This window comes from Melopsittacus undulatus, chromosome 10 (assembly GCF_012275295.1).
Source record: "Melopsittacus undulatus isolate bMelUnd1 chromosome 10, bMelUnd1.mat.Z, whole genome shotgun sequence".
In the NCBI taxonomy this organism is placed as follows: domain Eukaryota; kingdom Metazoa; phylum Chordata; class Aves; order Psittaciformes; family Psittaculidae; genus Melopsittacus; species Melopsittacus undulatus.
Window position 1 is genome coordinate 28,468,164 of NC_047536.1, and position 14,638 is coordinate 28,482,801.

At 42.7% G+C, this 14,638-nt stretch overlaps 1 protein-coding gene and 1 long non-coding RNA gene across 4 annotated transcripts in view; one reads left to right on the plus strand and one right to left on the minus strand.

Moving 5' to 3' along the window:
* The window catches only part of PTPN1 (protein tyrosine phosphatase non-receptor type 1), a 43,328-nt gene extending 41,347 nt beyond the window's left edge, over positions 1–1,981 (minus strand). The window contains exon 1 of the mRNA XM_034066968.1: positions 1,815–1,981. Within this exon, the coding sequence (XP_033922859.1) occupies positions 1,815–1,877 (63 nt within the window). The 5' untranslated portion in view covers positions 1,878–1,981. The remainder of the gene's footprint in view (positions 1–1,814) is intronic.
* An 82-nt stretch (positions 1,982–2,063) lies between these two features.
* LOC115946134 (uncharacterized) overlaps positions 2,064–14,638 on the plus strand; it is a 162,878-nt gene continuing 150,303 nt past the window's right edge. For all 3 annotated transcript variants that reach the window (XR_004080246.2, XR_004080247.2, XR_004080245.2), the window contains exons 1-2: positions 2,064–2,244; positions 10,551–10,612. This is a non-coding gene — a long non-coding RNA (uncharacterized lncRNA). The remainder of the gene's footprint in view (positions 2,245–10,550; positions 10,613–14,638) is intronic.

Here is a 14,638-nt window from a genome sequence, read left to right on the forward strand (position 1 = left end):
ACAGCCCAGAAACCAAAAGCACGGATTATAGTGAAGTACATTGTTCTTCCAGATGTACATGATCTGCCAAAATGTCATTTTCAACATCTGATATTTGAAAGATGCAGTTGAGCAGGGGAGTTACATGACATCAATGCATACACTCATTAATCTTAAAAAAAAGGCCCACCTCTCCTGCTTGTCAACAGTTGGATGCAGATCAAAGAAACACTTTATTTTCTTGAATTGAGTTTTAGTCCTCAATCAAACCTCGTGCTATGCCACAGTCTGGGCCGGCTACTGACTCACATCATTCAAAGACAGTGGGACAAAAATATCACTGAATGCTGATCCTGCATTGAAAATATTCCACAGTCCCTCGTTCTCTTTATACGTTTCACTTCTGTAATTAAATTGCACCCACAGAAATACACCATCTCCATGACAGAGATATATTACTCAAAATCATTTCCTGAGCACTAAGCCTGCAACATACCAAATCATCAAGAATGGTTTAGCAAAAACATAGCGTCATATATGCACATGACTTTCAACTGATATAGTTAACAAGCCTTGAAACTCCGCAGGAAATTAAATACTCTGACAAAAAAATGACCTTCTGAAAAGCATGCTCAAGGTTTTATGCTTATTCTCTAATACCCAAACAACTAGATGTGTTCATCCTGCAAATTATTACATTTAAAGCTTGCCTGCTGTGCTTCTGAAACTGGAGTTCATCTATTTCACTTTCAGAAAAGTCCACTCCTTCTCTTCAATGTCTTATTGCCAGAGAAATCCATAGCGAAAGGGAAGCAAAGCCCAACTTCTATGTTGCAAATACGAACTTAAAACTCATTAGTTTACGCAATATACCAGCTTAAACATTCAAATGGATTTTACAGTAATGCTGCCTGGTCTGACTGAACACACCCGCCCACCCATTCATGCGCTTCATCTCCTTTTAAACTTCATTTTGGATAAATGTGCAAGGAACTTTTTAAAGGGAAAAGCCTTCATTTATCTTGCTTGTGTGTGTGAAGGTGGATTCAATGGACTAATATTCTTACAAGTGTTCACGTGTGCCACACGCGTTTTTCAAAACGTCACCAAAAAGCTCTAAATGCATTTAAACCACGACAATGCAGTAAACGAAATAATAAAAACCAGTACCAGGTAACTGTACAAGTAACACCAACAAGCTGGTTTCCGGCTATTATTAAAGTGACTGAAAACCTAGGTGCATGCAATGCTGTCCATCACTGCTAATAGAAATAAAAGAAGACAAACAGAATACTAAGATTTAATTCTCTTAACATTAGGAAATGGGCAACTTTAAACGGTTACTGAGAATTCCTGCCCATGCTTAGCTCCAAACGGAATCCGGAGGGCGAAAAAGAGCGAGGCTGAAGGGTCCCGCAGAGACAACCCCGGCTCGCCCCACGGAACGGGGGCCGCTGCCCCGCTCCCACCCCTGCCCCCGGGCAGCCCCGCCGCGGTACGGAAGGTCCCCGCCAGCCGCCGAGCGGAGCGCGCTGCCCGCGGGGTGCCCGTGCACCCGCAGCGCCGCCGGGGGGGAGCCGCCCGGCGCTCCCCGCCCACGGGGAAGGAGGTGAGAGGGGCTCCGTGGAGCAGGGGCACCGAGCGGGGCCTCCCGCTGCCCCCTCAGCGCCCGGAGGGAGGGAAGCGGAGACGGGAAAGCTCCGACCAGGGAGAAGGGAGGCGGAGGGACCTCGGCACACACGTCGCGGGGGTGGGGGGGAGCAGGACCAGGCGGCAGCAGAGGGAGGGTGAGGGAAGCAGCGCTCTCCCCTCAGCGCCGGGGGGCTGCCCCTCACCTGGTAGATGGCGGCCCAGCTGCCGGCCTGGTCGAGCCGGTGGAACTCCTTCTCGATCTCCATGGTGGGGGCGCCGCGCCAGGCCTGTCCCCCCCGCACCGCTCCCGCCCGCTGCTCCGGCAGCTCCGGCTCCAGCTGCTCCCGAGGCCGCGGCTGCCCGCTCTGCATGTCACCCCTCCCTTCTCCCCGCCGGAACTACGCACCCGCCCCGGCGACGCGACGTCCGGGGCGGCCCGAGAGACAGGGGCCTGAATGCGGGGCGGTGGGAGCGGTCTGTAACGGGAGCGAGCGCTCTGTGGAGGGGCTGTAGGTTCCCCCCCCCTCAGACGCCCCCTGAGGTGGGGTCCGGCCCGGACCTGCTCGGTGGGAAACGGGGCGGGCGCGGCCGCCGCCTCCTCCCCTCCACACTCGCCCGGGGCCGCACTGACAGGTAGGGCGGCCCCGGCAGGGCTGAGGGGTTGCAGGCTGGAGGTGGCAGCGGGGAGCCCCGGCTTAGTGCTCGGTAACGGGGTCTGGCAACGGGAGCAGCAGACGGAGCCGTTGGTTGGAGCTCCTGGGCTCCAGGCTGGTCCTTTGGTTCCTGAGCCGTGAGGAAGGGCTCGGCTCATGTTTTCAACAAGAGGGTTAGAAACTTGTCAAACTTCTCGTGAGGCCATTTGCTTGCAGAGGAAAGGGTGGGCTGGCAGCAAGTGCCTGAGCTGGCAGCACAGGGTGGTTAGGTGTATATGTGTGGTCCACTTCATGGATGGGGAAGGCATTCTGCCTGTAATCAGAACATGGAGAGTTCATTTTTCACGGTTACACAGCCCACAGAGTTAAATGTGTTTCTGTTAGTTGTTCCATACCCTTTGACTTAAAGAGTGTGTGATGTGACAAGCTCCAAATGGAGTTGGATCGTCTGTCCTTAGCTCCTGGATTCTTACTCTGAAATGGCCTTTACTAGCAAGGTGCTACAGTCCTATCGCTGGAGGTAAACATGTACGGTTCTACTCCACCCTTTTCATTAGGCCATTCATTTCCAAAGGAAGGTGTAGCCTACAGAGTCAAAGTCTTTCTTCCTGATTTTCAAGACCAGACATTCCAAACACATGGACATAGTTATCCTGTGTATAATGCTAGACTGTACTTCGTTTCCAAAGCAAGAATTTTCCCTCCTGATGTCAGCCAGCTTCTCTTAGATAACTACTTCTCAGGCTTTTAGAACATACTGTTCCTGAGGGCTGGTGCAGGCTTGGCATACCTGGTGTCTCTGCAGCACAAATACTGACCCAAAATAGGGTTTGTGAGAGTGGATTTATAGGATCGACATTTTTCAGGAGTGAATTTGGTTATAAATACCCTAAGCACAGCATGGATTTGAAACAGTGAGAGTCGTAGAGTTCTCACCAGGCAAGATGTATCAATGTTGATAAAGACAAAAGTATTTCATAGCTTAACAGCAGCCTTCGCAGCACTTCTTTGTTCCTGCTGGAGGAAGCTTTTCCCTTCTTTTACTAATAATTCTACTGCACAGTCTTTGGAAGAGGCTCCCTTTCACTGTTCAGCCACTCAGATCCAGATTTGTTACATATGTACAAATGGATGCTCTCTGAGGAGAGGACTAGTCAGAGATGTGAGCTGAGGGGGCCAGAATTTTGGGAAAGGGTTAATAATAGCTCCCATGGCAAAGGCGATCCGTGAAAGCATCTTAATAGGATAAGAGTCTTAATCTAAGTAAACAATGAAACATTATTCTCTAGTCAGCTGCTGTGTTGCATAGAGACATTAGCAGATGGTATTATTTTTTTGCCTTTTTTACTGCATGGGATTTCTCTTGATTTTTGGAACTAGGAAGATGCAACATTAGCCCCATGAATTAAAGGGTTTCCACCTGTTGAGACTTGCTTCCGTATTACTAAAAGATGGGGGACTGCATATTCTCTCCCAGTCTGGCTGTTCTGACACAGGATCTTTATCTTGAGTCCAGGTGGTGAATTTTTAACCTACTGGACCTGGGGGCATAGCAAGTTTAACAACTTTGCTGCTTTCCCCTTTCCCTGTTATTCAGGGTCATGAGTTATGAGTATACGTGGAGAGTCTTGCTGTGTTTCAGTGGTACCATACTGAGAGATGAATCTTTATAATGTCACCAAAGAGCAGTTCCTGTGGATGGCCATTTTTCATTCAGACATAAGCCTGAAGAGGTCAGAACTTGTGATGCTGCAGCTAAATGCAACTGAATTACTGCAGTGCATAAGCATTTTATAAGGGAAGATAGCGTACATTCATTTGTGCTTATGTCTCCTGAATGGATGTAATAAATAAAATCCGTACGAATTCTTCAGTCAGTGATTCATCAGCAATATATTCTGCTAAGTGTGTACTGTTGTCACAGAAATAATTGCCTTGAGTGGCAAAAGCTGGTATATTCCCCTGAACAAATTGATATTCAGCTGAAGATTTCACAGAGTAACCCAGAAAGTAAGAGACTAAAACTTGCTAGTGGGTCTTACATTCTTCATAAATTTATGTCTATCACAGTTGCAATGTGTGTGACCAGCAACATTTTAAAATGTGTTATTCTGGTTCCATCAATGACTTTATTAAAAATTTACAAATTTTGGAGGGGATAGACTGTTACAAGTATTTGCTATTTATGCCTGTAGAAAAGAGGTAAGAAGCAATTTGCAGCAGTGATACACATTGTGACTTCTATTTCAGAAACAGTTTGCAGTTAGATTCTAGTTTATGACAAATAATAAGCTTCATCTCTGGCATCCTGTGGTGCTGCAGCAACGTAAAGGGCACATATGTCACTTCATGGAACCATCAAGTGCATTCTGAAAGTGGGAATTCTGAAGTTCTTCCTGCTGAATGGAAGACCACCCCACCTTTTGCTTTGTAACAGTTGTAGGGGTTTGTAGTAATTTTTATTTGGCTCTCATATACACAAGGCTCCAGCTACCCACAGAACCATATGAAACAGACTGACCTCAAGTTTAGAAAATAACAGTAGCAGAACAATGAAACTAATTCTATTATTTTTAATTCACTTAAAACCCATTAAATGACGCATTCAGTCTAATAATTCTAAAGTTTTAATTTGCTCTCTGCTGACAATATTCAGCATTTTGAGATGACCTACTTTAAAACAGCCAGTGTCATGAATCTTCATTAAAGTGTCTGCAAGTACGATACATGTTGTTCCTTCACTGATTTTTGAATGCAACTTTATAGTTACATAAAGCCAGTTCTAGCAGGCTTGCCTCCATTGTGCAGCTGGGAAGCTTGTCATTCACATTCCACACGCTTAATGCCATTGCACTGTACACATTTGTATCTCTGTTTAGCAGAAATACAGTCTATGTGCAACAGAGCTAAGGCTTGGATCCTCTGGCATGTCCTTTTGGTGTTACATCTGAGCAATCCCTTGTTCTGATTTTCTCTTTTGTTGTAGTTCAAGATTGTTACTGTGTGAAGATCTGTTCTGTCTTGATTTTCCTCTCACTAATTTTACAACATCACACAAAGCTCTAATGATTCACATGTTATGCCTTGGGTACTTTGAAGTATGTGGGAGTTCATGAGCAAAATCCAGTGCAATTGGACATTGTCATATGGTGTGGTGAGACTGTTTCGCTTCTGATTTTGTTCTGATGTTAGCATCAGTTTTAATGTGATAAAATTATTCTGGATCTTTAGTACTGTATGTAAGTCAGGACCAAGCCTGGTATACTCGGTGTGATTTCTGTGGTAAAAATGTACATTAGCTTGTAATTTTTTAAATACTGAAGTCACAAACACAAATTAATACTCAGGCTTGCCTAACTTTAAAGCTCCCTGAAGAGACAGGTGATTAAGAGCGGAACTTATAAAGAGCATGCTTAGTGAAGACTCAGAATGAGAGACTACAGTAGGATGTAGCAGAATTAGGAAACTATTAAATATTTTACTTTATGTACTTCTCAGAGGCTTAGGTATCTGAGTCAAGGGTTCAGAAAGTATGTATCTCAGATCACAGATGGGAGCCACCTTTGGAAGCAAGATGCAGAAGCCAGAGAAATTTTTTTAATAGCGAGAAAATGTTGTGGTGAAGGTGAGTTAAGGACAAAATTACTGTAGCCCAGGTCTGAAGCAACTCATCAGAAAGGACACTCATATTTTAGTCCTACTGGGGGTGGATGTTTGTGCAAAACAGTTTCACATACGTGAGGGAGGCTAAAAGATCTCCGCACCAGCCTCCATGACCTCATGGTTAGGACACTGCTGAGACATGAAAGATGTTTCCCTCAGGCAGGGGCAAGAGTTGAACGCAGGTCTGCCACATCCTGGTGTAGTAAGGGATGTAACCGCTGAGGTCTTAGCTGAAAGGCCATTCCCATCCACAGCTCCTTTCTTTGTTTTCAGAATGTGGTCTACTGGTGCTTTAAATGTGTCTTCAGGACCAGGCTTCTCAAGGGATTTAAGAGTGGAGAATCCATAGGTAAGGTGGGGGCTTAGACTAAAGAGAAAAATTGACATAGGCAGTTGTGCCAAAACTGCAGAAATTCTGTGCATATTAATTGTTTGGGTAGAACATTTTATACTCAAATTTTTAGGCTGGTGACCTCAGCATGGATCTAGCAGAGGATTCACATACTGGACACTGCACAGGGATACTGTAGTAGGACACTAGTGTCAGAAACCATTCACAGTTTATTAGAAAAGATGCAATTAAATGATTTGGCTATTGTAACTTGAACAGTGGGAGAATCAGTGTTGACCTTCAGTCTGGCTTGTAACCCTGTATCCACTCTATGCTTTTAAAATCAAAGGAATGATTTTCTGCTATCTGGCTTTCCTCATGTCTGCCTCCTTAGGCCAAGATGTCTAGTGAGAGATATAGTTGTGTACAGTCACTTTGGCTTGGCAGTGCTCTGAAAATGACTCTTCAGCTTGGCTTGTTCTTTCTGTGTTCATTCATAGTTTGAGAGAGAGGTGCTAAAATATTAATACACAAGTGTGTTAACCTATAGGGAAGAAAGATTTCTTTATTACAGCTCTGTACTGGGTCTATTGGAAAGAATGCTTGGTATCTTTTTCAAAAAGACAGCTTCTTTCTGAAACATATTATGAGAGGTGGCATCGCTTTGCTGTGGAGTAATCCCTCCTGTGAGTTCTAATCTATGGGAAGTAAGTGGTGCACTTGACCTTGTCTCCTAATGAGACAGATGATGCTCTAGAGGCTTTAGGATTTTATGCAAAGAGGAGATGAACTGAGTGTAAGAACACAAACTGCAGTTTGTAAATGTGCAACAGAAGATTTCCTCTGATATGCAGATATCAACAGTCCTTGTGTCCAAAGCACTTCAGGACTGGGATGGTGAGAGATGACCCTAAAGCCCATATGGTACAGAGTCACTGAAGTTCAGCTGCAGTAAAGCATCTTACATGATGGATGCAGTGCAATGCAAAACAAGTCCTCAGTGAGAGGAGACGAGCACTGCCATGAAGAATGGCTTATGGGTTCACCTGCTTCGGATACCCAGACTCCCAGAGAGAATCCGCATCTCCTTGGACGGCTGGGAAAGGGGCCAGCATGGACGCTAGACTCTCTCTGATCATCTGGAAAACCCATCAGGGGTCGGTTTCACTGTAGATGGTGCATAAAGGTGGCCTTATTCAGAGCTTTACAGGAACTATGGTTGGGACCAACCTGCATAGGAATTCAGCTGGATCAGGAACAAAAGAAGCTGCGGAGTGGAAACTGAAGACAGATAATAGTGATGTAAAGGGGGTGCCCTGACGGTGCTCCTGTGAACGTTTCGGTGGCACCATCTAGTGGCTGAGAAGCGTTGCGTGCGGCGGCGCCCACCGCGTCACCAGAGTCCCTGTCTGTACCGCCTGTGCCACAAAGCTGTACTACAGCCCCCATCAAGGGGCCATTGTAACCGTGGGTCAGCCTCAGCTTGAGCTTCAGCATGTCGTGACATGATTAGCTGGCTGTGACCTCAATAGTTGCTTATCTTAACCTAACTCATTGCGTGACTGACTTCTACCAACCTTAGTAATGAACTGGGCCCCGAAATTACTTCAATGAACAGGCTGCTGAGAGAAAACTACTTGTCGCGAAATGTATGCACCATTAAAAGTAACCACTTGGTGTCACTCTTTCCCACAGTTAATGGAAATTAAGGCAATAAACTACTCCATAGGTGTCTCTGTAGATAGGTAGAAGCACAGCTGCCCATGTAAAGAAACAAATGTCTTCTTTGAGATGAACTGTTTCCTGTAATGCTAATAATATCAATATCTTGTACTACGCATTGCAGTGAATCTGATTCTCCAAGGATGAGGCTGAGATTTAGCATCTGAGTAGATGTGGCATCTGAAGTGTAGGCAGATGTACTTGCGGAAGGCTGGAGCCCTGTTGCATGTCATAACTACTCATTTCTCAGCTCCAAAACACATACTAGAGCAATTGCTTTCCTCTGTGTGGAAACCAAAACCATCATTTTTCAGTTTATGAAAAATATAAAATTTAGCACAGAAGTATCGTTGCAGCAGTGCTATAGGGTCTCATGCATAGACTGTCCCTTTCTAAATTAGGCTCTGCATGGAAGTAGTATGAAAAGACCATCCGTGACCCATTTAATCAAGTAATAAGTTCTGTTTTCTTTTCCTTCAGTATAGGGTCTGAAACTGTTAGTGTATTTTTGAAAACTTTACCAGAGTGTCAATGGAGGGCTGTTAAGAATTGAGTCATTTAACTTTTTACACTGGTCTTTGTCATTACTCATTGTGAAGATACACTTTTCCACTTGCAAAGTGTTTCAGTCTGAAATGCTCCAGCAAGGAAAATTGCCCTTACATGATTTGCCCTGTTTTGAAAGATTCATTTCACTGACTTCTGAACTATTTTCTTCTTGGTAAGAAGCAGTACAAATAAAAAACAAATAATTTTATAACACAATCTAGTGATGATTGGAATAGAATTGGATTGGTAATAGGAATGTCTGGATTGGAATTTCTAGAAGAAGGTTCATTTCCATAAGATTTCCAGTCCTGGCTTGCAATGTAAAGAAGGTAAATTAATATCTGGATTTATAAGTTCAGTTGAAGCCAAAGGGGGCAATAACTGTTTATCCTAATGCTGAATTGGACTCCACAAGCTCCACAATTTTGGATCTCTGTCCTAGTAGAATCAAAGGTCTTAAATATTCAGACAGTCACAATTATGGGCTGAAAAGAGCCACCTGGATCATAGAGACCTATGCCCTACAAATGTGTGCAACCATTTAAAAGCTGGTTAGCCCTCAAATTGCACTCTCCACAAATCCAGAGCAGCAGAGCATTTCTTAACAGCCTGTATGAAATTCATAATCTACCTTACAAAATACTAAAAGTTGCAAAATCTGCAAAGCGTTGCAGGGAAAAAGCAGAAGAGATTAAAAGCCTTACTGGTGCCTTCAATCCTTATAGTGGTGGAGGATTAGGTAACTGAAAACATTCTGTGATCACAGGACGCAATCCTTCTTGCAGTTTAGAGAGGAAGGCAGTCCCTCCCCCCAAATAATTCCAACCTGTGTAACTTGAGGCACATTGGTTTTCATCCCAATATACACTGATTCAGGGTTTTTAGTCAGTTAATGATCCATTAGAACCTGGCACTTGAAAATGAGAATCTAAGAAAGGGTTGGATCTTGTAACTTATTCTACTTCACAAAAAAAAAGGCAAGTACTCGTCCAAACTCGAACATGCATTTCAGATCTTCTCTCTTCACTTTCCATAGTTCAAAGCAACATGATGAAGCAGGTTGCAAATATGCTAAATCTGTTATATGGGGTGTAAGATACATGACTTCATAGCAGAGTTCTATGTTAGCTGTCAGGTTTATTCTCTAGCTCTTAGGAAATAAAAGTCTTCCTCTGGGATGAGATAACCAGAATGCTGTTAGAAGGACTGGGATACCAACACTTCTCATTACCACCTCTGTTAAAAGAGAGTAAGAATAACTTTTTAGCTAAGTACATCAGTTTACACTAAATTAACCTGAAGAAATAATCTGTCAGAATTCTGTGTGGAAAGGAAAGAAGGGCTATATCTACCTGTTACCTGTACTTTGAAGTTTCAGCTATCAGCAATGGTGTGACAAACCGTGCCTGTGGGGCAGTGTACCCTGTACGTTCATGTATGTAAACCTTTTGCTGCTTCTGATGTTTTTCAGCCTTCATGGTTCTGCAAGATGTGTTTAAGGTTGATGTCATGCTGTGGCAGAAGCAGCTAGAGGTAGAAATTTGTAACTCATAGATGCTAAAGCTCATGTTACCATTGGATGGCACTGTAGACCTTACTGCTCATAGTAATTACAGCAGTAATAATTTTATTCATAAGAATTTTAGGTCAAACAGCAACTAATAGAGAAATAGTTAATGAAAAGACCTTTTAATGGCTAACATGGTGTTAATAACATAAAATTGCAATTGCAGAGCTGGCTTTAGTTTTGCAGCATTACGTTTTAGGAAGTCTATGTTGAAATCTTGCTAGGTTGCTTAGTTTTCTAAGTAGAGATTTCAAAATGCGGTTGATTCTGTCACATGGGACTCAGGTGCTGTGTGCTCCCTACTGTCATAAAAGGTGTATGGGTATGTTTTGTGATTAGAGGTTACTTTACCCCAAGGCTTTCACTCACTGTTCTTATGCTTTGTTCAATGATTTATATTAATGAGAGAATGTTTTCAACAACCCTTTCTTTAAACAACCCTTTTTCCTTACAGCAAATGTGGCATATCAGAGTTTGGAATCACCATCGCCTGTGTATCTGAGGGTGACAGAATAGGTGAGTGCTAAAGACCTGTAGGCTTGCATGCATAAATATTTTTCACCTCAAGTTGAAGACAAAGTGTTCAAGGGGATGTCTGCAGTTCATTCAGAGTTGTGGCTGCTGTTTTAAATATGCAAGGAAGCATTAGCTTAAATTCGAGTTAATGATACACCATTACTTCAATGTTGAGGCAGTTACATCATTGCTATCTCTATGGCCATAGAGTGGCATTCAGTGCAAGCAAGCCAGTGGCAAATTTGCCTGAGTTTCCTATATGGTTTTGCAGTCTTGTGTTCCTTGCTTCCAGTTCACTTGGTGTGAAGCTAAGTGAATTACATACATGAACTGCTGACTAGACTTGAGGCTGTGTATCCAAGGTGAAGTGTTTGGCAACAATACTGACTTAGCCTCACCTCTTTTGCCACCTGCTGCTGGTTTCTGTGGTACACCACCCCTTCACTTGTGCCAGCCCAACTATTTATGCAGCTGTACTTGGAAATGGAGCTGCAAACACATACACTTCAAAAAAAAAATAAACAAACCAACAGCAACAAAAAAAAACCCCAAACCCAACCAAATCACCTTTTTTCTGGATTAGTTTTAAACAAGATCAGGTCTCCAGTGCAGTGAACCACATGGCTACATAAACAATCATTCTAGAACAACAGAATACATTGATGCTGGAGCAGGATGATTACAGGAGACAAATATCAATACCATAAGCCAGTATTGCCACTAAAGACTTCACCTTAGGACACCACAATTAAATTTATGATTTGAGTGACTCACAGTAAACTGTGTTTTAAGGTAATGTTTTAAATGGTTGTGTTTAAAGCTACTTCCATATGCTATTTCCTGGTGGCACACAGACTTAATGTAGGCCCTGTAGTGACAGAAAGTGTCTGTAGAAAGAGTGCCCTGACATTCTTTTTACCTAGGAGTAAAATGAGAGCCTTCTAGTTTCAGATAAGCCTCTAAGTGGAAAAAATAGTGGTAGAGTGCATCCATTTTTACCAGTATTTCATTGAAACAAGTGGAACTATTTTCATATTGTCCTCTAAAATCAGTTATTTTTCTGGAGGTGTATCTTACTTCTTTTGTAATGTGGGAGTTTTATGACTCTTAATTTATTTTCCATAAATGAAGAGGAGCTCAGATGAGCTCCATTTCACTTAATCCAAGAAGGGCTCAATAAAGCTGCTTAAGAAACTAACACCACATTTGGGATGAGGGTAAGTAGATTGACACGTTGTATTTCCCCAGCACTGTATATAAGGAAGTATCTTTAGGCTGAAGCATTTTTTACCAGTCAGATACAGTTAAAATTTCAGATGTGGCCTACTCGGAGAAGCAGACAGGCCAGAAAAGCAGTGCTGCAGGGGAAAGAAACCTCACTGCAGAGCTGGCCTACCTGCCAGGAGAAAAGGGACCTATGAAACTTTCTTCCAACGTATTATCTGGATCTTATCTGCTCAAACACTTCAGGGTTCAGGAAGAGCAGCCAAAGTCAATTCTTGCTTAGAGTGTTTAAAACAAAAAATAAACAGAAGAGAGAAGTTGTGCGTGTGCAGGAGGAGGTGTTGGGGTGGAGAATGGACAGGGTAGTGGGATTGGGGAGGCAGTGTTTTAACCTACATTGACTCTTCTGAAATCTTCTTGGAAGTATACACTGGTTTCTGAAATGACAATGAAATTGCACAATCCATAATTGTGGCGGTGGAGATTTGCTGGCAGGTATCCAGTGGCCAGTATTCTGACATCAGCAGGTAGATGAAACAATAGCTAGTATAAATTAGAGAATAGCTTTGTCTTTACTGTTTGCTTGTTATCTGATTCTACAAAGCCTGAAAGATGCTTCTGAAATGTATAAACCTGAAACTGAATTTTCAGGTCTTCATTACTATTTTAAAATCCTAAAAAAATCCCAAACCAAAGCCAAGCTTTGCTGACTGTGCAGTACTCCAAATTGTCTGAAATCCCTTTTGCAGACACCACCAAGCTGGGTGGGAGTGTTGATCTGCTGGAGAACAGGAAAGCTCTACAGAGATATCTGGACAGGCTGGATCAATGGGCTGAGGCCAAATGGTTCAGCAAGGCTTAGTGTTGGATCCTGTGCTTGGATCACAAAAACCCCATGCAATGCTCCAGGCTTGGGAAGAGTGGCTGGAAAGTTGCCCAGCAGAAAAGAACCTGGGGGGTGTTGGTCAACAGCAGCTGGACATGAGCCAGCTTGTACCCAGCTAGCCAAGAAGGCCAAGAGCATCCTGACCTGTATTAGCAATAGTGCTTGGGTCAGACTGCCCAGGGAAGTGGTGGAGTGACTGCTCCATAGGTATTTAAAAGGTGTGTACATGTGGCACTTAGGGTTATGATTTAGTGGTGGTCTTGGCAGTGGCAAACTAACAGTTGGACTTGATGATCTTAAAGGTCTTTTCTAAAAGATTCTATGATTCTGTGTAGGAGAGAGACTGAAGAGCTGTTGTAAAATTAAAATGTTGCTGTATATTCTGCCTAGGGTCTGTCTGGCAGCAGACAAATCCACTTCTGTTCTTACTTAGAGGTGTAAATAATCCAGATGTCATTTTTATTGCAGAATTATGATAGTGTCTTCTCAAATTGTGCTTCTTCATGTATCGAGTGAAAACTAGAGTTGGGGTAAAACTTGCAGCTTGTGAATTTTCCTATATATTCTATACACAATTTGACTTTATATTTCATGAAAGAAGAATGGTATTAGAGTTTTATTGGAACAGATGTTGAGAGGTAACATTAGGTATCAGATGCGTGGAAGTTTCTGCCAAAACCTTGTCTATGAGACTCTCAAGCTGAGCTATACAGAATATATTCAGGGTGGAAGGGAGGAGAATATATAGACAGAGTTTCTGGGAACAGAGTGCAGGATGTATCAAGGAGTTCAAGAAGAAGTCAGGGTTAAGCAATCTATTTTCACTCTTCTTGTTACCTTCTCTCAGACACATCTTCCATTCTCAGCACCTTACAGCATTGATCTTCCATTATGATATGTACAGGGGTATCTTTCCCAGTTGGTGTGAGCACCACAGAGAAATCAGTTGGGGAGAAGCATACTAAGGGCACAAAATGTTTTGTAGCAGGGAGTGAAAGCATTCAGATGAACCTAAATAGACCTAAATGGATGAAGATTTCTGTAATATTCTCATTCTATTCCCATGCTTCAGTAACTTCATTATTAGATATTTTTTCCTAGTGACAAATCCTTATTTCTAGTACAGCTTGTGGCTGTATTTTTGCAGAAGATATCTTCAAGTGAGGTTTTTCCAAATGTTAACGTGAGTGGAAGGATTAGCCTTTAGATCTGGAAGAAGTACGTGTTTTTATATACCGGGAATGCTAAGAGATACTCCAAAATTATTTTCATATGGTACTTTTACATTTTAAACATTTTGGAGCAGATACTGTAGCCATCCAAATGCATATGTAAAACGCCCATGAGACTGGTTTACAAACACATTAGGAAACTGAACGTGATTGTATTATCTGCCATGTGCATGTATGGACATTAGCAAGTGCCTGCAGTAGGTGGGGGAATGTGAGCACAGTTGAGCCAGCTGCATGTGTAGTCAGAATAAGGAAGGAACAGGTTTATATGCATTTTGAGCTTACATTTGTGTGTTTAGCTTCTTTAAAAGTCAGTTACTCTTTCTGTATATCAAGCATCAGGCAGTGAGCATGCCACATGTGAATAATTTTTTAGTGTTCGTGCTACAGGATTAAATCACAGGTCTCCCGATGTATAAAGAAAACCCTTCCAGCAGGGATGAATCTCTCTTTTGAACTGATAAAATAGGAGGAAATTTAACCAAACCAGTTTATTCTAGTTCCTATGAAAAATATTATCTGTGAAAACATAAAAGCACTTAGAAAATGTCAGCATTTAACTCTTATCTGTGTGCAGATCAACATGAATGGGTCACAGTAACCTCCCAGAGAGCAGGTCTGCATGACAAGCAAAACTAATATGTATCTAAGGTTCTTAAAAAAACCCACAAGCCACCTTTATCC